This window comes from Aotus nancymaae, unplaced genomic scaffold (assembly GCF_030222135.1).
Source record: "Aotus nancymaae isolate 86718 unplaced genomic scaffold, 86718_ANA_hifiasm-v0.15.2.pri h1tg000032l_0, whole genome shotgun sequence".
NCBI lineage: Eukaryota > Metazoa > Chordata > Mammalia > Primates > Aotidae > Aotus > Aotus nancymaae.
The window spans coordinates 26,054,332-26,078,724 of NW_026988445.1; the positions used below are offsets into that span (position 1 = coordinate 26,054,332).

At 38.2% G+C, this 24,393-nt stretch overlaps 2 protein-coding genes across 2 annotated transcripts in view; one reads left to right on the top strand and one right to left on the bottom strand.

The window, feature by feature from the left end:
- KMO (kynurenine 3-monooxygenase) overlaps window positions 1-19,043 on the top strand; it is a 58,106-nt gene extending 39,063 nt beyond the window's left edge. Inside the window, 6 exon segments of the mRNA XM_012443729.3 lie at window positions 12,790-12,847; window positions 15,092-15,174; window positions 16,400-16,501; window positions 16,592-16,651; window positions 18,698-18,835; window positions 18,838-19,043. Coding sequence (XP_012299152.3) covers window positions 12,790-12,847; window positions 15,092-15,174; window positions 16,400-16,501; window positions 16,592-16,651; window positions 18,698-18,835; window positions 18,838-18,900 — 504 coding nt within the window. The 3' untranslated portion in view covers window positions 18,901-19,043.
- Window positions 18,705-24,393, bottom strand: part of OPN3 (opsin 3) — a 48,414-nt gene continuing 42,725 nt past the window's right edge. The window contains exon 4 of the mRNA XM_012443734.3: window positions 18,705-21,460. Coding sequence (XP_012299157.1) covers window positions 21,197-21,460 — 264 coding nt within the window. The 3' untranslated portion in view covers window positions 18,705-21,196. The remainder of the gene's footprint in view (window positions 21,461-24,393) is intronic.

Genomic DNA, 24,393 nt, shown 5'->3' on the forward strand with positions numbered 1-24,393 from the left:
TTGGGTTTATTTTTGTGTAAAGTGAGAGATAGGGATCCAGTTTCATTCTTCTACATACGGCTATCCAGTTTTCCCAGCACCATTTATTAAATAGGGTGTCTTTTCCTCAATTTATGTTTTTGTATGCTTTATTGAAGATCAGTTGGTTGTAAGTATTTGGCTTTATTTCTGTGTTATCTATTCTGTTCCATTGGTCTATGTGTCTACTTGCATATCAGTACCATGCTATTTTAGTGACTATAGCCTTGTAGTATAATTTAAAGTCCAGTAATGTGATGCCTCCAGATTTGTTCCTTTTGCTATTTGGGCTCATTTTTGGTTCCATATGAGTCTTAGAATTGTTTTTTCTGATTCTATGAAAAATGATGTTGGTATTTTGATAGGAATTACACTGAATCTGTAGATTGCTTTTGGGCAGTATGGTCATTTTAGCAATATTGTTTCTTCCAATCCATGAACATGGACTGTGTTTCCATTTGCTTGTGTCATCTACAATTTCTTTCAGAAGTGTTTCGTAGCTCTCCTTTTAGAGATCTTTCACCTACTTCATTAAGTATATTCCTAGGTATTTTATTTTATTTTTCAGCTGTTATAAAAAGGAGTAAGCTCTTGATTTGGTTCACAGTTTGGTTATTGTTAGTGTGTAGAAATGCTACTGATTTGTGTACATTGATTTTGTAACCTGAGTCTTTCCTGAATTCATTTATAAAATCTAGGAGTATTTTGGGAAAGTCTTTAGAGTTTTCTAAGTATACAATCATATCATCAGCAAACAGTGATCTTTTGACTTCCTTTTTGTCAGTTTGGATGTCCTTCATTTCCTTCTCTTGACCGATTACTTTCTCTAGGACTTCCAGTACTATGTCGGATAGAAGTGATGAAAATGGGCATCCTTGTCTTGCTTCAGTTCTGAAGGGGAATGCTTTAGACTTTTCCCCATTCAGTATGATGTTGGCTGTGGATTCATCATATATGGCTTTTATTATTTTGAGATAAGTCCTTTCTATGCCTAGTTTGTTGGGGGTTTTTATCATAAAGTGATGCTGGATTTCATAGAATGCTTTTTCTGCATCTGTAGAGATGATCATATGGTTTTTGTTTTTAATTCTATTTATGTGATGTGTCACATTTATTGACTTGCATACATTAAACCATTTCGGCATCCCTGGGATGAAATCAACTTAATCATAGTATATTATCTTTTTGATGTGCTGTTGTATTTGGTTAGCCAGTACGTGGTTGAGGATTTTACACTAATGCTCATCAGAGATACTGGTTTGTAGTTTTCTTTCTTTGTTATGTCCTTTCCTGGTTTTGGTGATATTGGCTTCATAGAATGAGTTAGGGAGAATTCTCTCTGTCTCAATCTTTTGTAATAGTTTCAATAGGATTGGCACCAACACTTTGAATATCTGGTAAAATGCAACTGTGAGTCCTTTTGGTCCAGGGCTTTTATTTGTTGTTGACAATTGTTTCGACTACTGATTCAATCTCATTGCTTGTTATTGGTCTGTTCAGGGTTTCTATTTCTTCCTTATTTAATCTAGGAGTTTTGTACATGTCCAGAAATTTAGTAATTTCCTCTAGGTTTTCTAGTATGTTTCCAAAAAGGTGTTCCTAGTAGTCTCAAATGATCTTTTGTATTTCCGTGGTGTCAGTTGTAATGTCTCCAGCTTCATTTCTAATTAAGTTTGTTTGGATCTTCTCTTGCATCTTATTGGTTAAACTAGCTAATTGTCTATTGACTTTGATTCTGTTTTCAAATAATCAACTTTTTGTTTTGTTAATCTTTTGTATTTTTTCTTTCAAATTCATTTAGTTCTCCTCCGATCTTTGTTATTTCTTTTCTTCTGCTGACTTTGGGTTTAGTTTGTTCTTGTTTCTCTAGTTCCTTGAGGTGTGACGTAATGTTGTGGTCAATTTGTGGTATTTTTTTTTTAACTTTCTGATATAGGCATGTAGTGCTATAAAATTTCCTCTTAGCATTGTATTTGTTGTATCCCAGAGGTTTTGATGCATTGTGTCACTATTATCATTCATTTCAAAGGATTTTTAAATTTCCATCTTGATTTCATTGTTAATCCCAAATTCATTCAGGAGAAGACTGTTTAATTTCCATGCATTTGTATAGTTTAGAGATTTCCTTTTGGAATTAATCTCTAGTTTAATTTTCTACTGTGTTTTGAAAAGATAACTTGACATGATTTTGATTTTTTAAAATTTATTGAGACTTGTTTTATTACCTATCATATGGTTTATCTTGAAGAATGCTCCATATGCTGATGAGAAGAATGCATATTCTGCAGTTTTTAGGTGTAATGTTCTGTAAATATCTGTTAGATCTATACTTTCTAGAGTGTGGTTTAAGACCACTGACAGCACTAGACAGATCACTGAAACTTTTGTCTCAGTGGAATGTTAAAGTCCCCACTATTACTGTGTTGCTTTCTATCTCATTTATTAGATTTAGTAGTAATTGTTTCATGAATTTAGGAGCTCCAGTGTTAAGTGAATATAAATTTAGGATTGTAATATCTGGTTGTGAGATCAATCCTTTTATCATTATATAATGGCCTTGTCTTTTTTTTAACTGTTGTTTTAAAGTCAGATTTATCTGATATAATAGCCATTCCTGCATGCTTTCAGTTTCCATTTGCATAGAATATCTTTTTACACCCCTCTACCTTGAGTTGATATGAACTTACTTTATTTGTAAGATAAGTCTCTTGAAGACAGCAGACACTTGGTTTCTGACTTTTTATACATTCTGACGATGTATTTTTTAAGTGGAGCATTTAGACAATTTATGTTCAACATTAATATTGAGATGTGAGGTGCTGTTCCAGTCATCATGTTAATTGTTACCTAGATAATTTGTTTTCTTCATTGTGTTATTGTTTTATAGGCTCTGTGAGTTTTATATTCAAGAGGTTCTATACTGGTGCATATCAACCTTTTGTTTCAAGATTTAGAACTTTTTAATAGCATTTCTTGTATGGCTCATTAGGCAGCAAAAATTCCCTCAGCATTTGTTTTTCTAAAAATTACTTTATTTCTCCTTCATTTATGAAACTAATTTTTTGCTGGATATAAAATTCTTGGCTGACATTATTCTGTTTAAGGAGGCTAAAGACAGGACTCCAGTTCTTGTTGACCTGTAAGGTTTCTTCTGAGAAGTCTGCTGTTACTCTGATAGATTTTCCTTTACAGGTTACCTGATGCTTTTACCTCACTGCTCTTAGAATTATTTCCTTCATGTTGACTTTAGATAGCTTGATGACTATATGCCTTGGTGATGTCCTTTTTGTAATGAATCTCCCAGGACTTCTTTGAGCTTCTTGTATTTGCATTTCTAAATCTGTAGCAGAATCAGAAAAGTATTCCCTCAAATTAGTTTTCAAGCTTTTGACTTTCTCTTCTCCCTCAGAAACATCAATTATTCTTAGATTTGGCCATTTTACATAATCACATATTTCTTTAAGACTTTGTTCATTTATTTTGATTATATTCTCTTTATTTTTGTCTGATTGGGTTAATTCAAAAGCCTTGTTTTTAAGCTCTGAAATTCTTTCTTCTACTTTTGCTAGTCTATTGTTAAAATTCTTCACTGCATTTTGTAATTCCTTAAATGTATCTTCCATTTCTAGAAGTTCTGACTGGTTTTTCTGTAAAATATCTATCTCTTTAGAAAATTTTTCATTCATATTTTGAATATTTTAAGTTTCTTCATGTTGGTTTTCACCTTTCTCTGGCATCTTGTTGAGTAACTTAATAATTAATGTTTTGACATCTTTATCTGGTATTTCAAAGATTTCATCTTGGTGTAGACCTATTGCTGGAGAGCTAGTCTGATCTTTTGATATGTTATAGAACTCTGTTTTATAATATTACCAGAATTATTGTTCTGATTCCTTCTCATTTGGGTAGACTAATTCTTCTAACTATTTTTAAATTTATTTTTGATTCAATTATGTTTTTGTTTCATTTCTTTTTTCCCCATTAAGGATGTGATTTTAATGGCGATAGTTTATTGTAGCCTAATTTGGCTCTTGGTGCTTTCAGGGTTAAAGACTCTGTGTGGGTTCCTTGGTTATGGAGAGTCTTTGTTTGATAACTGGCTTTCTTAGATGCTGGTTGTAGTAGCAATGTGCCTTGTGTGTGTACAAGTTCACTGTCTCCTATGGGGTTGGAATGGTAGCGATCTTTTGAAACTCATCTCGTTTCCCCCTTGTGTACACATTTTTATGTATTTATTTTTTTCACCAGTATTTTCTTTGCTGGGTTGAATATTTTAGGTTTCAGGCCAGTAGAGGAGGTGTCCCTGGGCAGAAATCATTTATGGCTAAAGCAGATCAATAAATGCACTATGGAATGGTGGGCAGAGGTCCCAGCCTTGACAGAGGTAGCTGGGGGAGTTCTCAGTGAAACACACTGAGGTCTTTTCATGCGGAAGGGTAGGAGACACCTCTCTTCCCCCCTTCCTTCTGGCCTCCCCTGCCAGACCAGCAGGAAAGTGTTCCACCTCCCAGACACACTCCTGACCCAGTGTTCTGGCTATTCAGATCAGACAGGCACTTCTTTCCATCTGAAGGAATGGTGATGTTCCAAGTAGAGAAGAGTTGTGACTCTACCTCTTGTCTAAGCCTGAACTTGAAGGGTGCTCCCTCATGTGGGGCTGCACTCACCCTGAAGTATATAGAAAAGCTGTCTATAGGGCACCCTTACCAAGTTTCCATGAAAGAAACCCCATCCCCACTGTGTTTGCAGTGGTGGGATGAGAAGGAAAAGAAGTCTTCTTCTCCAAGACTCTTCATGAGCACCAGGGCTGCTTGACTATTGGGTTAGAACTGCAAACTTTTCTTGCTGAGCCCAGCACTGCAAATGTGACTCTGATGAAAGAAATTTCCCATCAGCAGAAAGTTCTTGGACTCAAGGTCTGCTCTCCAGATTCTTTTGTCACATGGGCTGTTTCATTGATGTGGTACACTCCTCTTTCCCCTGGGAATAGGAGTCCCTGAGAGCTAGACTACTGTGAATGCTGTTGCTCCTCTAGGTCTAGCCACACAGTGGAGCTGCCATACTTGAGGCCACTGTGGAGAATGTCTGCAAGGGATCCAGTAATGTGACCTGTCCTTACATCTTCCAGCAGTGGGTACCCGTACCAGCTCTGATGGAGGTGGCAGGAGAGTGACATAGACTCTGTGATTTGTTGGTTATAAACAGGCTTAGTGTGTTGGCTTTCTCAAATGCTGGTTGTAGGAGTAATGAACCGGTCATGTGGACAGATTCAGGACTTCCTGATTAGCCAGGGTGGTGCAGGTAATGGTGTGTATTAGTCTTTTTTCACACTACTGATGAAGACATACCCGAGATTGGGTAATTTATAAAGCAAAAGAGGTTTGACAGATGCACAGTTCCATGTGGCTGAGGAGGCCTCACAATTATGGTGGAAGGTGAAAGGCATTTCTCACATGGTGGCAGACAAGAGAAGAGTGGGAGCTAAGCAAAAGGGGTTTCCCTTTATAGAACCATCAGATCTCATGAGACTTATTCACTACCACAAGAACTGTATGGGGAAAACTGCCCCTGTGATTCAATTATCTCCCACCAGGTCCTTCCCAACACATAAGAATTATGGGAGATACAATTCAAGATGAGATTTGGGTGGGAACACAGCCAAACCATATCATGGTGATAGCTGAGGTCACACACAAATTTTCTTCTTCCTGGGTGCAGGTTATTCTACCTGCAGATGCTGTAATGGACTGTGTCAGTTGGTTTCCAGCCAGCAGGTGGTACTTAAAAAGAGCACCAGCTGTGGTGGTAGCAGCGGGATTTCTGCTTTCCTTATGTTACCTAGGGGAGGTACTCTGGTCTCTCAGGTGATGGGTAGGGTTATAAAGTTCCCAAAATTTTCTGTCCTTTGTGTTAAGCTACCAGGGTAGGTGGAGGGGCGAAGCCAGGTCAGGGTGTGTTGTGTAGGTTCATGCATGCAGCATTCCCTCTGGGGGCCGGGGGACAGTTCTCTGGCTGCTAGGATAAAGATTCAGGCACGAGGACAGCTGCCTCTACTTCACTGAAGAGTTTGCACAACAGTTAGGGAGAGCAGCAGGTGACTGTAAGCTCTACTCAGCATCCATGCATTCAGCAAGGTGTGTCTTACACCCACAGTGTTCTGTTAGCAGCAGCTAGCTAAGTTCCAGGAAGTCTACGCTCGGAGCTCAAAACTGTCCTAGGCCATAAGCCTTCCCCTCAGAGGCAGCAACCATGACTTTCAGGTCACTCCTCTCCCAGTCCACCCACAAATCCAGGGCACCTAGCTTCTGCACTTGTGGCTGCAGCACACTTCCTGTTCACTCCCCCAGTTCTGACCAAAGGAGTTGATCCCCACTTGAGATTATACCGCAAATTTTAATTGAGAGCTTCTCTCAACCTGTGACTGTTGCCTGAGTTAGCTTGCAGACTTCCATGAGGTCCCCAGTGATGTAGAATCAGGAATAACCTCCCTTGGTCTGTACTGGAGACTGGGTATGTCCACAAGTCCCTTCCAGCTGCTGCTCCTGCTTTTACATTCCCCACTGCTCCCTAAATCAGTTCCAGTGCTTGGTAGGATTAACACTTTCCCCTGTGGGCTGGATTGCCAGGTTCCCCAGTGGGGGTTTATATCCTGGAGGCAGGCTCTCCCCCATAACATTTTGAGGACTTAAACAATTTTTCACCTGGCTTTTAGTATAGGTTGCAGCCAACCTCTTCTTTGAAAGGGTCTGTGGTTTCTTTCTGTTTTCCTGTTAAGTTCCTGTGTTGCCTCCTGGAAAGAAGTTTACAGTGTGTATCTCTACATATTCTCCGCATATATCTCCACATATCTCTACACCACGTTTTATCTTTCCAAGTGGGAGAGGCATGCTAACATTGCCTCCAATTCTCGTCTTAGGGGGAAAAAATTTTTTTTTTCTTCCACTAATTTTGGATTCAGTGTGCTCTTGCTTTTCTAGCTCTTTAAGATACAATTGTTAGGTTGTTTATTTGAAGTTTTTATTCTTTTTTGATGTGGGTATTTATTGCTATACTCTTCAACTGTAGTACTGCTTTGGCTGTATCCATAGGTTTTGGTCTGTTATGTTTCCATTTTCATTCATTTCAAGAAATATTTAGATTCCCTTATTTGTCAATTTCTTCATTGACCCAGTGGTCATTCAGGATCATATTGTTTAATTTCCATGTGTTTGTATAGTTTTCAAAGTTTCTTTTGTTATTTATTTATAGTTTCATCTCATTGTGGTCAGAAAAGATACTTGATGTGATTTCAATTTTTAAAATTTTTTTGAGATTTTTTCTGTGGCCTAAGATATGATCTATCTTTGAGACTATTTCATGTGCTAAGGAAAATAATGTGTATTCTGCCTTTTTTGGATAATATGTTCTTAAATATATATTAGGTCCATTTCATATATACTGTTTCTTTATTTTATATCTGGATGATCTATTCAAAGGTGAAAGGCAGGTATTGAAGTAACTAGCTATTATTGTATTGGGGTCTATCACTCTCTTTAGCTCTAGAAGTAATTGCTCTGTCTATCTGGGTGCTCCAGTGTTGGATGCATAGATATTTACAATTATATTCTCTTGCTTAATTGACCTTTCTGTCATTATATAATAAACTTATTTGTTTTTAGAGTTTTTGTCTTGAAATCCATTTTATCTAATATAAGTATAGCAACCCCTGCCCTTTTATGATTTCCATTTGCTTAGAATATCTTTTTCCATCCCTTTATTTTCAGTCTATGTGTCTTTATAGGTGATGTGAATTTCTTGTAGGCAGCATATAGTCAAGTATTGTCTTTTTATCCATTTAGAGAATTTACTGCATTTAGTTTCAGTGTTATTACTGATAGGTATGGACTTACTACTGCCATATTATTATTTCTTTTCTGGTTGTTTTGTTGGTCCTCTTCTTATTTCTTCCTTCCTTCTTGTTTTCCTTTGTGTAAAAGTGATATTCTTTAGTAGTATGTTTTAAGTTTTTGCTTCTTATTTTTTGTGCACCTATCATAGGTTTTTCTTTTGTGGTTACCATGAAGCTTGCAAATAACATCTTACAGCCAAGCATTTTAAACTGATGACAACTTAACCCTCATTACAAAGAAAAGAAAAGAAAAACAACGAGTGAAAAGAAAACTAAACAACTCTACACTTTAATAACTCCATCCCCTTGGCATTTTGACTTTTTATTGTCTCTATTTATATCTTCTTATACTGTCTCTTAAAAAGTTCTTATAATTATTATTTTTTATAAATTTGTCTTTTGGTCTTTCTACCAAAGATGTTTACATACTGCAGTTGCAATGTTAAGAATATATTGTATTTGTCTGTATACTTACCATTCATTCCTTGTGAGTTAGATAACTTAAGATAATTTTTTTTCTTATTTGTTAACATCCTTTTCTTTTATATTGAAGATCTCCCTTGAATATTTCTTGTAAGACAGTCTAGTGTTGATGAAATCTCTCAGCTTTTGTTTGTCTGTGAAAGTATTTCTCCTTCATGTTTGTAGAATAATTTTGGTGCATAGAATATTCTAAGTTGGAAGCTGTTATTCTTTTAGCACTTTGAACATGCCAACCCATTATCTTTCGTCCTATGAGGTTTCTGCTGCAAAGTCTGCTGTCGGACATACTGGAACTCCTTTTATGTTATTTGCTTATTTTCACTTGCTGCTTTCAGGATCCTTTCTTTATCCTTGACCTTTGGGAGTTTCATTAATTTATGCCTTGATGTAGCCTTATTTGGCTTGAATCTGTTTAGTGTTCTATGATCTTCTTGTACCTGGATATTCATATCTTTCTCTAGGTTTGGGAAGTTTTCATTATTATTTCTTTGAATAAACTTTCTACCCTGATGATGTCTGTCTCTCTCTCCCTCCCCACCCCACCCCCCATCCTCTTTAAGGCCAACAACTATTAGATTTGCCCTTGTCAGACCATTTTCTGGATCTTATATGTATGCTTAATTCTTTTTTTATTCTTATTTTTTCCCTCTGTTTGTATTTTTATATAGCCTGTCTTCCAGCTCACTAATTTTTTCTTCTGTTTGATCAATTCTGCTATTGAGAGACTCTGATGCATTTTCAATTGAATTTTTCAACTCCAAAATGTCTTCTTGATTTTTAAAAATTCCTTCAATCTGATAAATTTATCTGAACAATTCTGAATTCCTTCTCTGTATTATTTTGAAGTTGGCTGAACTTCTGCAAGACAAGTATTTCTGAAATCTCTGTTTGAAAGGTCATATACCTTTGTCACTCCAGGATTGGTCACTGGTGCTTTTTTTACTTCATTTGGTGAGGTCATGTTCCTTGGATGTTCCTGATGCTTGTGGACGTTTGTTGATGTCCGGGCACTGAAGAGTCAGGTGTCTATTTTTGTCTTCACAGTCTGGGCTTGTTTGTACCCATCCTTCTTGAGAAAGCTTTCCAGGTATTCAAAGGGGAATAAGTGTTGTGATCTAAGCTTACAGTCACTGTAGCTGTATCAGAATTAGGAGGTGCCCTAAGCCCAGGAATGCTGCAACTCTTACCAAGTCCTAGAGGCACAATGATGCTTCTAGATGAAGCATTGTCCTAAAGGGAGAAATCCTTGTGTTACTAGGCAAAGAATCTCACTCTCTTCTCTTTTGTTCCTTTTTGTTCTTTTTTTCTCCCCATGCTGGTTTGCCTGGAGTTGGGGGAGGAGTGACATGAGCACTTCTGTGGCCATCACAACTGGCACTGTGCTGGGTCATACCTGAAGCTAGCACAGTACTGTGTCTTGTTTGCCTAATGCCCATGGTGACTACTGCCTGGCTACCACTGATGTTTATTCAAGGCCCAAGGCTCTTCAGTTATCAGATGGTGAATCCTCCCAGGACTCAGTCATTCCCTTCAAGGCAGAAAATTCCCTTCTGTCTCAGGGTAGGTCTAGAAATGCCATCCAGGAGCTAGGCCTGGAATCAGGGGCTTCAGCAATCTACTTGGTGCTTTATTTTATTGTGGCTCAGCTGGTACCTCAGTAAGACAAAGACCTCCGTACTTTTTCTTCTCCTTTCCCAAGTAAAGACAGTTTTTCCCCAAACTGCACTGCCTGGGGTTGAAGAAGAGGGTCCAGAATACTTTAAATCATCTCTAGATTACTTATAATACCTATACCTAATAAAATATAAATGCTATGTATATAATTGTTATATCATGTTTTTATTTGTATTATTTTTATTGTTGCATTATTTTTATTTTTAAAAATATATTTCCAATCTCAACTTGATTGAAACCATATATGCAGAACTCGAGTATATGTGGCTGACTATACAGCATTCTGTTCAGTTAGAAAAAATGCACCAATAGCTCAAAATTTGGAAAGTTGGCAATCGGCAATTCAAGATTTAATTTTTTAAATATATTTTTTCTAGATTCTATGCATAAATATGTAACATTAGCCTCAAAGAAAGAAAATAATCCAAAATTATCTCTTTCTTTTCTACTTTTTCTTTCCAAAGAAAAGGGAAACCTGATGGATGAGGTTAAGTAAACCTCTGAGCTGATTAGCTGTTGAACACTACTGCCTTCATGGAAATTTTACTATTTTGGCTAGAAAAAGAATTCAGAGAAGAAATAGTGTTTAAAAGTTGAAGTTGAACATTTAGTTCAAGGAATCCTAAACTAGTTTGTGTGTGTGTGTGTGTGTGTGCACGTGCTAATAGTTCATAAATATTAATCCTATGTTATTTTGGTCATTGGGATATATTCCAAATAAAATTAGCTTGTGAATCTAATCAATTATATTCTCCATAAGGCAGTGGTAAAGATTTTGTTTTATGAAAACATAAGAAGACATTAATCATAGTACAATGGATAAGTGCCCAGGACCTGGCATTAGAATACCTGGTTTTAAGTCCTGGCTCCAGGATTTGCTACAAATATGTTCTCGCACAACTTACTCACCTTATCTTTACTTCCTTATCTATAAAATTGGAATTTTAGACCAGGTGCAGTGGCTCATGCCTGTAATCCCAGCACTTTGGGAGACATGAACAGGTGGATCACTTGAGGTCAGGAGTTCAAAACCAGCCTGGCCAATATGGTAAAACCCTGTCTCTACCAAAAATACAAAAAAAAATAACAAGGTGTGGTGGTGGGTGCCTATAGTCCCAGCTACTTGGGAGGCTGAGGCAGGAGAATTGCTTGAACACAGTAGGCGGAGGTCACAGTGAGCCAAGTTTGCACCACTGCACTTCAGCTTAGGCAACAGAGTGGGACTCCATTTCAAATAAATAAATAATTTAATTAATTGAAATAAAATTTTAATAGTGTCTACCTGAGAGAGTTGTGAAGAGTAAATGAATTAACTTAAACAAAAGAATATAAAACTGTTATCTCAGTACCACATGGTATCTCTCACTTTTAAATCCCATGGTATTGAGACTATATAATTGGTTTGACAAATAAATCTGCTTGTTTCAGATGTAATCTTTATAATTGATGTGAAAAATATTTTATTTAAAAATACCTTTAGGCTAGGCATGGTGGCTCATGCCTGTAATCCCAGCACTTTGAGAGGCTGAGCCGGTCAGATCACTTGAGGTCAGGAGTTCGAGACCAGTCTGGCCAATGTGGTGAAATGCTGTCTCTACTAAAAATACAAAAATTAGCTGGGTGTGGTGGCACACACCTGTATACCCAGCTACTCAGGAGGCTGAGGAAGGAGAATCACTTGAACCTAACAGGTGGAGATTGCAGAAAGCCAAGATCACGCCACTGCACTCCAGCCTGGGCGACAGAGAGAGACTCCATCTCAAAAAAAAAGAAAGAAAGAAAGCAAAAAGAAAAAATATATCTTTATATTGCCTCTAAAAGGGATAGCTTGATTTTCTAGGAAACAGGAAACACTGCTTTCAATTATCTAACCTCTCTGTATTTAGCATAGTACATTACTAATTTTGTGGACTTCTTAATATCGATTTAATCTTGAGTTACAGGAACTAAATTAATATGTAAGTAGTTTTATCCTGTCATTAAATTGCTCTAAATGTGAATCTTAAAGACTTGAATGTATAAATATAATTCTAAAACTTATGGTAGAGCGATATAATGTCTCTTCTTCTCAAAGAAGTAATGGAATCTATCAAAATTAGAATACTAACTTAAAATCTTGGTTAAATTTCAAATCACTATAACGTGTGTGTGTGTGTATATATATATATATATGTATATGTATATATATAAATTGGACAAAGATAACACTGCCAAACATGAAGACTATATGGTTGTTTGCTTGTTTGTTTGTTTTGAGACAAGGTCTCGCTCTGTCACCCAGGCTGGAGCGCAATGGCTCGATCTAAGCTCACTGCAACCTCTGTCTCCCAGGCTTAAGTGATCCTCTCACCTCAGCCTCCTGAGTAGCTGGGACCACAGGCACGCAGCACCACAGCCAGCTATTTTTTTTTCTTTTTTTTTTTGTATTTTTAGTAGAGACAGGGTCTTATCATGTTGCCCAGGCTGATCTTGAACTCCTGAACTCAAGTGATCCGCTCACCTCAACCTCCCAAAGTGCTGAGATTACAAGTGTGAGCCATCACACCTGGGCCCAATGGTCATTTTTAACCATAATTCAATACCATGTGACAGCCCAACTGCTATGTACTAGTTGAGGATAAACAGTCTGTGGATTACCTTCACCAATGGAAGGTCTGTTCAAAATCGGTAATAAGTTTTTAAAAATATTTCTAGTTTCTTATTTCCCATTTTTTTTCTTGTTTCAGGGCTTTGAAGACTGCTTGGTATTTGATGAGTTAATGGATAAATTCAATAATGATCTTAGTAAGTAAGGTTAATTTCTCAATTAGACATGGACTAGCTCTTCTGACTAATCGTGGACTTATTTCTGATCCTCAATGATCACAAAACTGTGATGTGTAATGTACATTATCTGCCCAGGATTACACATTTTTGTACTAACAGTCTATGCCACTGTTCTCCCATATCAACAACTAACATCCAGAAAAAGAGACATAGTTTCTTTTGGAGTTTGTATGTGAAGGTCCATGAAGTGATTCACTCAAAGATAAAAGCTCAGAGAACCAATGCTTGGCAGAGATACGCTGCTTTCCCTCCCCTTTCAGCCTAGGTAACACCCTCTGCCTGCGTTCCCTAACAGCAGTCCCAAACATTTTGGCAGCAGGGACGGGTTTCATGGAAGACAATTTTTCCACAGATGGGGGTTGCAGGGTAGATGGTTTCAGGATGAAACTTTTCCAGCTCTGATCATCAGGCATTAGTTAGATTCTCATAAGGAGCGTGCAAGCTACATCCCTGGCACGTGCAGTTCACAGTAGGGTTCACGCTCCTATGAGAAATTAATGTCATTGCTGACCTGACAAGAGGCAGTACTCAGGTGGTAATACACGCTCGCCTGCTGCTCACCTCCTGCTGTGCGGCCCGGTTCCTAACAGGCCACGGTCCTAGGGCTGGGGACATCTACCCTACAGCACATCCTCAGAAACACTCTTAGAAGCACCAGTGTTTTCCTGCTTTTTGCCCTATCAAAGATACATCTGATATTTCATGTGCCTTTTTATTAAAATTGATTCAGCCAATACATTAATTTTTACAGATATTGAACTTTTGAGTATTTATATATAATTCTGGAATTAATTTAAATTAAATGTGTACATTTATACGTATTATGTATATAGTATATATATACATAATATGCCTAATGCCTGGGTCCGAAGAGATTATAGCATTCCATGGCATTCCAGGGCAAATTTCTTCTTTTTTGTTTTATTTTTTGTTGTTGTTGTTGTTTTTTGAGATGGAGTCACTCCATTGCCCAGGCTGGAGTGCAATGGTGCAATCTCAGCTCACTGCAACTTCTACCTTCTGGGTTCAAGCAATTCTCCTGCCTCAGCCTCCAGAGTAGCTGGGATTATAGGCATACACCACCATACCTGGCTAATTTTTGTATTTTCAGTAGAGACAGGGTTTCGTCATATTGGCCAGGCTGGTCTCAAACTCATGACCTCAAGTGATCTACCACCTCAGCATCCCAAAGTGCTGGGATTATAGGCGTGAGCCGCTGTGCCTGGCAGAAATTTCTTCTTTTTTTTTCATTTCCCAGTCATCTCTCCCAGATGCTCAGGAGCCAGAGGCATTTTGTTCCCTCCCTTCCTTCCTAGCCCTTGTGTGATTGGTTTGCAAATAACGATGAAGGTGGATAGAGGGTTTGTATATTACATAGAAAAAGAAGGTGCAAACAACAGCCTAAGAACTGGATAACCTTTTCCTTCTTCCCAGCATCACATGCTTTCAAAGGCCCCCTCTGAATTTACACTTGTTTTAGGTGAAGGATCGACTAGAGAACTGGCCTTAAACTTACAGCCAGTTTCAAGTCCTGACTTGCCAACTTATTAACTGTGTGATCTTGAGCAAATCACTTAATCTTTCTAAAGACTCAGTTCTTTTTCATCTATAAAGTGGGCATAATACTCTCAACTTCAGAGTTGTGAAGACTGAATGATTTCTGTAAAGTTTTAAAAAGAAAAAAGAAAGCCTGCCATAAAGTAAGTTCATAGTAAATGTTTGCTGTGGTGTTTTAGGAAGTTGTAGAACACTGATGCCTGGGTCTGAAGAGATTATAGGGTTCCAGGACAAATTTTTCATGTTTGTTGTTGTTATTTCCCCGTCTTCTCTCTCAGTCGCTCATGAGTCAGAGATATTTTGTTTCCTCCCTTCCTAGCGCTGGTGTGACTGGTTTGCACATGGTGATGGAGGTGGATGGAGGGTTTATGTGTCAGAATGAACTGTCAATGCTGGTTTGGGGCACTAGAGCACAAAGATGAAACAATAGTATAGATTAACTTTGTTGTAATTTTTATTTAATCACAACAGGAAGTGCTCTATGTGTATTATCAATAGTCAGATTGTTGGTTATACAGAATGTCATTCATAGTTTAAAAAAATTATCGAGAGCATTGGTAGTGAATAGACCATTTAATTTGACCTGTGTAGAGTTCAGCACATGTTTATAGAAGGTTTTGGAAAGATGTATTATTTTACTTATAGGTTTGTGTCTTCCTGCATTCTCAAGATTGAGAATCCCAGATGATCATGCGATTTCAGACCTATCCATGTACAATTACATAGAGGTGAGTGAGAAGGTTTGGCTTTATTTCATGAGATGGTTCACTGATATTCTAACAAACAAATGTTCTGTTCTTTTCTTTTTCTTTGTGTCAGCCCCCATCTCATGCATGCTATATAAGAATATGTACAGACAAGAACGAACACACACACACACACACACACACACACACACACACACAGAGAGAGAGAGAGCATTCCTTAAGACTTGGGTGGATTGTTACTCGGTGGCCAGTGGCAATGACCCACACACATTATTTCATCTACACTTTAAGGACATTTAGGAAGTAACAAAGCCTCTGATAATTCACATGCTTATATCTTAGACATTTAGTCCATATGTCATAGGCAATATGTTAATTTAATGAAAATACAACTTTCAGATGTGTTAACATATTTAGAAAATCTAAGAAATGTTGAATGGCCTTTTCACTCATAACATTATAACTTGCATATTTAGAGTAGCACTGATTATCCTTTGAAGCCTTATGCACTAAAAAAAATGCATAATAACAAAAAGAAACTTATGTTCAGGAAAATTAGTACTTTGAAGAAAAACACATTAATTCCATTTTGAACCAGTCATATGAAAAGCTCACAATAAGTGATTTCACAATATTATAGTTTTAAAATAATAAAATGAAAGGATTTACAAGACAAATTTAAAGCAGAGTGACCAGCTATTTTTCATCTCTCCTGAAGACAGAAAGAAAGAAACGGGACTTCATCTTGAGTGAAATTGCATCGTATGTGGTGGAGGACATTCTATAAGATACTAGAAGCTTTATTAATGTATCTTGTCTTATCATTTAAAACAGGATGGCTATGCCACAGTATCTGTCCTAAATAGAGAGTAGGTCAGCATAGCTTTACTTGTTGCCATAAGCAATATTACAAACCAACCAGGAAGCAACAGAAAATTAGTCAAATCTTTGAGCTTACAGATTACCTGCAGATTTGGTTGAACAAACCCTTTGCTGAAATAGAGTTCCTATCTGATCCCCGAGCAAAATAAAACTTCCCCAGCAGGTTTCACGTAACTGGTGTGAGGCAACATCCTATATGACTGACATTTACTAAAATGGATTGGGAATGACTATTACGGAAACAAAAATTTATTTGACTACTTTGTGTTTGGGATTGCGATGAGTGGGAATGAAGGATAATAATAAGTTGCAGTAGGAAATAGATGTATTTGTTCAAAAGCATTTTTTACTCACATTATTGCAGATGCGAGCACATGTCAACTCAAAGTGGTTCATTTTTCAGAAGAACATTGAGAGATTTCTTCATGCTATTATGCCATCTACCTTCATCCCTCTTTATACCATGGTAAGGTCTGGACTTAAGACTTTTTCTCATTTTAATTGTCTGTTTACCTGTTAAAGAAGACACAAGACCACTTTTTAAACTTCCCTGCAGGTCACTTTTTCCAGAATAAGATACCATGAAGCTGTGCAGCGTTGGCGCTGGCAAAAAAAGGTTGGAACAGATTACATTTTTTATTTTTTTTAATATGATGTGTTGAAATGTCATAGTATTATGATTATGTTTATTTCAGGCAAATACAGAAATGATGAGACAGACACCAAATGTTTGCCTTACAAACAGAAACTGTCCTGAGTACAGAGAGGGAAGAGGGCTTACTGAACATTAGAGGAAGTTGCAAAGAGAGAGAGTTTTTGAAGGGCAGAAACTCAAGAAAGAAACTGATGCTAATATTTCTCAACTTTTTATTTTAGCAAGGTGTACTGTTTTTGATTTTTGCTTTGTGCAATAGTCTCATGAGTTTAATTTGTAAAATTACACAGAACTGAATCACTTTTAAAACACCTATTCCAGGCTGGACGCAGAGGCTCATGCCTGTAATCCCAGCACTTTGGGAGGCCGAGGCTGGCGGATCACAAGGTCAGGAATTTGAGACCAGCCTGGCCAATGTGGTGAAACCCTGTTTCTACTAAAAAGACAAAAATTGGTAGTCCCAGCTACTTGGGAGGCTGAGGCAGGAGAATCACTTGACCCCGGGAGGCAGAGGTTGCGGTGAGCCGAGATCACACTACTTCACTCCAGCCTGGGCAACAGAGCAAAACTCTGTCTCAAAAAAAAACACAAAAAATAGCCTGGCATAGTGGTGGATGCCTGTAATCCCAGCTTCTTGGGAGGCTGAGGCAGGAGAATTGCTTGAACCCAGGAGACAGAGGTTGCAGTGAGCCAAGATCACACCATTGCACTCCAGCCTGGGCAACAGAGCAAGACTCCATCTCAATAAAAAGGAAGAAGGAAGGAAGGAAGGAAGGAAGGAAGGAAGGAAGGAAGGAGGGAGGGAGGGAGGGAGGGAGGGAGGGGAAAGAAAGAAAAGGAAGGAAAGAAGGAAGGAAGGAAGGAGGGAGGGAAGGAAGGAAGGAAAGAAAGAGGCCCACCTATTCCAATGGAATTCTATATAATACATTCATATTAGGCAGTTGGCCCAGAGATGCCATTAAATGGAATTCTGATTCCCTAGTCTTCCACTTTGGGGATTTTACAATGTCTTTCATTCAACAGTTTTATTTAGTGCATAGCACTGAGCTAGCATGGTGATGAACGTGACACAGTCCACACCTCTTACAAAGCTCAGAGGCTAGCGGGGGATAGAGAGTAGCGCTGGAGAGGGATAAACTGCCCCTGAGGAGAACAGGACTGGGCCAGGAAAGGGGAAGGCAGAAGACACGTGACCAACACATCAGAGTGAGAGCGGCCAGGATTTCAGTGGAGCTGGAAGGCAACACTAATGTGTGAGAATGGTCAGAGGGGCAGCTGGAGAGGCAGGCAGGGCTTTAAACTCCTGGAATATTATCTTGAGAGAAACAAGGGAGCCCAGGGAGGCCAACAGACTCAGGTCTGGATTTTAGAAAGATGTCTATATGGAGAATGGATGGGAAGAAATCAAGATTTATCTATACAAGGTGAATAGTACAGGGTCCCTGCCCTTAAGGAGCTGAAAGTCTAAAGGGGGAAAGGAGACCAGCAGGCAGTTAGAATGCAGGACAGTAAGTGTGGGGATAGAAATAGGCCAGGGTGCCATGGGAATGCACCTGACCCAGGCTGGAATTAGCCTCAGGCCACTGTTCACATCTTGTGTTTAGTCTTCGGGTGAGGCTTAGTCACACAGGCCACCAGGCCACCACTCCTCTCATGGGGACTTTTGGGAAGCTTCTGAGAAGGAATAAATTACACGTGGTCCCAGCACAGTAGTACTCTTCTAAGAATTCACAGCTCTTTTTCTAAACTGCAAAGGTTTTTTAATGGCTGGTTGCTAAATTTTTTTCATATAGAACACCTGGATTCATGAGTTTCTTGGGAGAGAGGGAGAAGGGAGGCTCCCAATGCTGGATTTTATCTCAACCTTATCAATTCCTGGCCATTAAGTTGTTGTTTCAGGTTAAAGAAAAAAGAGGACATTGTTTACCCTTTGTTGTTAACAAACGAGGTCTATTTCCAGATTTTAATCTCTGGACAAATGAAATGAGAGTTCTTGCTGTCTTCCAGGTGATAAACAAAGGACTCTTTTTCTTCGGATCACTGATAGCCATCAGCAGTACCTACCTACTTATGCACTGTGTGTTACAAGGACCTCTCCACTACGTGAGAAGACCGTGGAACTGGATAGCTCACTTCTGGAACACAAAACATGTTTCCCTGCAAAGGCCATGGGCTCCCTAGAACAAACTTCCAATCTCATTAGCAGGTGATAGAAAGGTTTGAGGTAGCAAATGCTTGATTTCTTTCTCTGCGACCAAAATTAAGCATTAAAAAAAAAAAGTTTCTATTGTCATATTTGATTCACGAATGGAAGATAGTGGTCTGCTTATAATTAAACTTAATGTAGAATTTCTCTGTATGTTAATTGCAATTACTAGGGGGGAGCCCGCCACATTTTAAAAGTTGAAACATGCACCTTCCCTACGTTATGAACACTCAGGTTGAGTCATTCTCACTATAAAAGTGCAGTGACTAAGACCTTTCACTTCTCAAAAAGTAAGGCCCAAGATGCCTCAGGGAAGACAGTAATCATGCCTTTTCTTTAAAAAGACACAATAGAACTCACAACAGGATGTACTTAACACCTGGGACTAAAAATCACAACTTGACTAGCATATTAGTTGCACTTTTTGTCACTTGAATAGAACTTATTTAACCGCAGGGCTCAGACTTACTAAATAAAACCAGAAATGTACATCAGGAACTCAGGGGAGTTCCAGAGACTTACAAAATAAACTTATTTTATTTTCCCATCTTCGAGTACCACTATTTCTTTCTATCTATCTATCTATCTATCTATCTATCTATCTATCTATCCATCCATCCTCTATCTATATCTATCTATCTATCATCTCTATTTATTTATTTATTTAGAGATCACATCTCACTCTGTTGTCCAGGCTGGAATTTAGTGGCATGATCTTGCTTCACTGCAATCTCTGCCTCCCAGGCTCAAGCAATCCTCCCACCTCAGTCTCTCAAGTACCTGGGGCTACCATGCCCAGCTAATTTTTTGGTATTTTTCAGTAGAGACAGGGTCTTGCCATGCTTCCCAGGCCGGTCTCAAACTCCTGGTCTCATGTAATTTGCCCAACTCAGCCTCCCAAAATGCAGGGATGAGAGGTGTGAGCCACCATTGCCAGCCCAGAATTATCCTGTAGAGATAAGAAAAAGGCTATTAATATCATACTGAGTAAGGGACAGGAAAGGGTTTTATTCATAAATTAAATGTCTACATATGCAAGAGAGTGGAAAGGAAACAAAGGGAGACAACTTTCATAGAAATACAAAGCCATTATTTTATTCCACTTCAGAACCTCAGAAGCAATTTAGTAATTTATTCTTGAACTACGTACTGTGGCAGAACCAGCAGTACGCTTGATTTCTAAAAGCACATTTAGTGAAAACTATTCTTTGGTTTTTCCTTCTTTAGCAGGCTGCTAAGTCACTGAGAAGTCCTTCAAACATGATTAATTATGAAGATGCAACACTAGGGTCACCTAAGAAGTAAAAACTGGGCAATAAAATAAAATGATTCAGTGTTTCTTTTCAATATTGTCAATGAACTCCTTGAGTTCTAATAATCCATGTTTAGTTTGTAGGGAAAAAATAATAATTTTTCCTTATACCCACTTTAGGTTCCTTGGCTGGGGGCCCTAAAACAAGAGACAGACTAACAAGCGAAAAACAAACATAAGTGTATTAGCAAGTATATATATATATGTGGGAAATACAGGTGAAAATAAGGGGGAATGAGTAAATCTCGAAGAGCTGGCTTCTTAGAACTCCCTGGCTTATATAGCATCAACAAAGAACAGTAAATTTTTAGAGAAACGACAAAACACAGGAAAAGAGCTTTGAGTCTGTAGGAGCAGCAAATTGTGGGAAGCAAATCCATGGGAGTTTGCCACATAGATTCCTCTGGTGCTGGTCTCCAGGCTGATGAGGATTCAAAGTTGTCTCTGAAACTCCTGCTTGTCATACTATATCTATAAAATGTCTTTTGTTTCCAATAAGAGAATATTCTTTTTCATTCCAGAATTATTTCCTTGATAATTTGATCAGACACAGGACATGACAATGAATACAGCCCAACAGTACAAAAAAAATTCAATATGTTCTAGCTACTTCACACATGTATGTGACAGTTATTTTTACAGTAAGGTATTTTCAAGAAAAATGTATTACATGTTTTGGAAAATATAGTAGTTTTAAAAATATATTTGAAATGAAACTCTCCAACACATTAGAAGATGATGATGCTAGATGCCCACCATGTGCCACAAGTGGTTTTTCATTATGTAAAGCACCTGTTGAATTAAAAGAATTTATTTTTGTTCAACCTCTTCCTGAGGCCCAAGAGCATGTTGGCAATTCAAATTTCCTGCTGGGCCACAAAGTTCTGTTGATATTACATAGAATGGGGATTCCAGAACACTTCTTATGATGGAAGTCTGAAAGTGGCATCCAATGTAAGGCCCCATCTTTCATTGCCATTCTTCATTCCTACAAAGGACGAACTTGGATTACATCAACTTTGGATCCATTGGTTTTGTCACTGTCATCAACTGACAGTGATTCATCACTGGTGATGATAAAAATGATGGAAGAAGAGTTGAAAGTCACTTTTTTCTTTGGCCTGTCCCCATCTTTCTGTGACATCACAATGGGTCTGATCTGCATTTCACTCCCAGCTGTTGGTAGGTCTTTAGCAGGCTGCTGGCACCTCAGCATTCGAAGACACAGGAGCTGCAAAAGGGATCTTCGAAACTGGGCAGAGGAAAAATAAAGTTGAATATTAAGTAAAAGTGGGGCACTAATCTGGATTAGCATTCAAGGAAATCAGTTGAGCTGAATTTGAGTTGGTTTTTGCTTGTTAGCAGGTGTGGATGTGGGGTTATGTGGTCATGCTCAGATCTACCTAATCACCCTGGAGCTTTATGTCTTTTTTTTTTTTTGAGATGAAGTCTTGCTCTGTTGCCCGGCTGGAGTGCAGTGGTACGATCTCAGCTCACTGCAACCTCTGACTCCCGGGTTCAAGCAATTCTCCTTCCTCAGCCTCCCAAGCAGTTGGGACTACAGGTGCATGCCACCACGTCCAGCTAATTTTTTGTATTTTTAGTAGAGATGGGGTTTCACCATATTGGCCAGGCTGTTCTCGAACTCCTGACCTCGTGATCCACCGCCCTCAGCCTCCCAAAGTGCTAGGATTACAGGCATGAGCCACCGCGCCTGACCAATGTCTTTTATTTATTCTGAATTCTTATTAACCAGACCATCTAAGACCATTTCAATACCTTATCATCTTCCAAGTTTCAATCTGCACACACTATGAGAGCAGGTAGAACTATTTATTTAAGAGATTTCTGAACGTTAAGTCAGTCCACGAATATTCAGTGGGCATCTACTAGGTGACAGCCACTGTGCTATAATTAGAGATGCTATAAGCAACCAAAACAGACAAGGCTCTTCATGGCAGATTACAGGCTGTTGTACTTGCTAATGTTCCCTCAATTAGATGAAGAATTTTTTTTTCTATCTAAATTCCTAATCAATTGGGGAAAAAATACTATGGCAGAGAGTACTAATGTCATCAACGTACATAATCCGAATAATATTTCTTGGCTTCCTATTGGCTTCTCCTCTCTGCTATTCCTCTCTACAAGAAACTGGGAGGCCAAAGTGTAACGATCATAATATCACACAATGGAAGGAACCTAGATTCCTAAATGACTGCACGGGACAGATCCCATCTCCTCCACCCAATATATTATTAGACTGTGAACTGTGACCTGAATGAGCAGCAAACTCCATATGATTTCACTGAAAGGTTGGAGTTGCTTGTTATAGTCGTCGGTCCATCCTGACCAGTAAAACATAAATCAAAAGTTAATGTAATTGGTATCTCCATTATTTAGAGCAAAATAAATGTTGAATATACAGGCTTTCTCAGATCAGGAAATATCAGTTAAGAATATAATAAACAGCTCCATTGATTTCTGTCTTTTTTGTTTGTGTTTTGTTTTGTTTTATAGAAAACACTGCCTGATAATCTCTTCTTTGAGCCTCAATCTTATGTAAGTTAGCATTTAGTTTATACTCACATTTAAAAATATTTATTTTTTCCACTTGATTCAAAAATTTAAAAAATAAAAATATTTATTTGTTTGAGACTTTATTCACTACACCATTGTTTGGTTAAGTGTTAAAGATACATTATTATAAAGGTTAAATAGAGTATGTATGCCAAACAATGCTTTTCCATATAAATAGTAAGCTCTTTGAAGACAAAGACCATTGTTTTTATTTGTTTGTTTTTGTGTGTATCTTTTAGACTTCCTGTTTAAAGTATGCCCTTAGGAATCAGCAATATCAGGACCATGTGGGAGCTTGTTAGACATGCACAATATTGAGCAACCACACATACTGAAGGAGAATATTCATTTCTTACAAGATTTCCAGGTGTGGGATATGCACATTAAAGTTCTAAAAGCCTTGATTTACAGCCCATTGGCTGAGAGAAAAAGTGCAACCAATAATTGTTAGTGAATATATTTTAAATTTGCCTGTTGAGATGGTGGTCCCTAAAATATCTTATTCTCTGATATAAAATTAATTGAAGTTATAATACAGCTCACTAGAAAAATTCATATATGTGCATACTAAAAAAAGTTACAAACAATTTCCAGGGTTTCATTGGCTCTCCTGAGGCCAACTCAAGGAATGGTTAGGTCCCATGGACTCCAAGTTTAAAATCTCTGGATCAAAGGATAGACCAATTGAAAGCAACAAGAAAGGAAAGAAATACTGTCAGTGAGAGGAGATTAAGAGACATGAAAGTGAGTTTATGGAGAGTGTAAGCCAACAATATTCAAAGAAAAGGAAAGGCAAAAGAAGAGGCAGGGAGATTTAGCACTCACATTCTTGAGCATTAGACGTCACAGTGATTATTATTGCCTGTTATTATTATGACCTGTTATCTTTAAAATTCCAATGGTGTAATGAAGCATTAACCTTAACTTTTAAATTCTCTGAAACTTAGAGGGCTCAGCTTTATATTAATCATTCTGTGGGCTCTCCTAGCAATGACTCATAGCCATCAAGTCAGAACCTTTCAACTACAGAAACAGATGATAAGGAAGTTGCTCTTCTTTTTGAGGCAGGGTCTTTTCTGTCGCCCAGGCTGGAGTGCAGTGGTGCAATCATGGCTCACTGCAGCCTTGACCTCCTGGGCTCAAGAGATCCCCTCACTTCAGGCTCCTGAGTAGCACATAGACACATGCCACCATGCCTAATTTTATTTATTTTTTTTTTTGAGAGAGGGGCGTCTCACTATGTTATCCAGGTTGGTCTTGAACTCTTAGCTCAAGCAATTCTTCTGCCTCAGCATCCCAAAGTGCTGGGATTACTGGTGTGAGCCACCACACCCGGCCCAGGAAGTTTCTTGAACCAAATTAATTTAGGCTGTACATTTGCTGTGGCATATGAATAACAACCCAGACCAACTGCTACAAGTATCTCTAACCCCAAGTGAGGAGTTATAAGCACTGGATTTGGGGACTTGATCAAACTAGGCTCAAATCCTGGCACCAATACTTCCTGGATTAGGCAAGTTATTGAACTTCTCTGAACCTATTCATAACCCATAAATAAAACAAGAAATAATATTAGTGCCTCTTTTGTGGAGTTTTGTAAACTTGCCT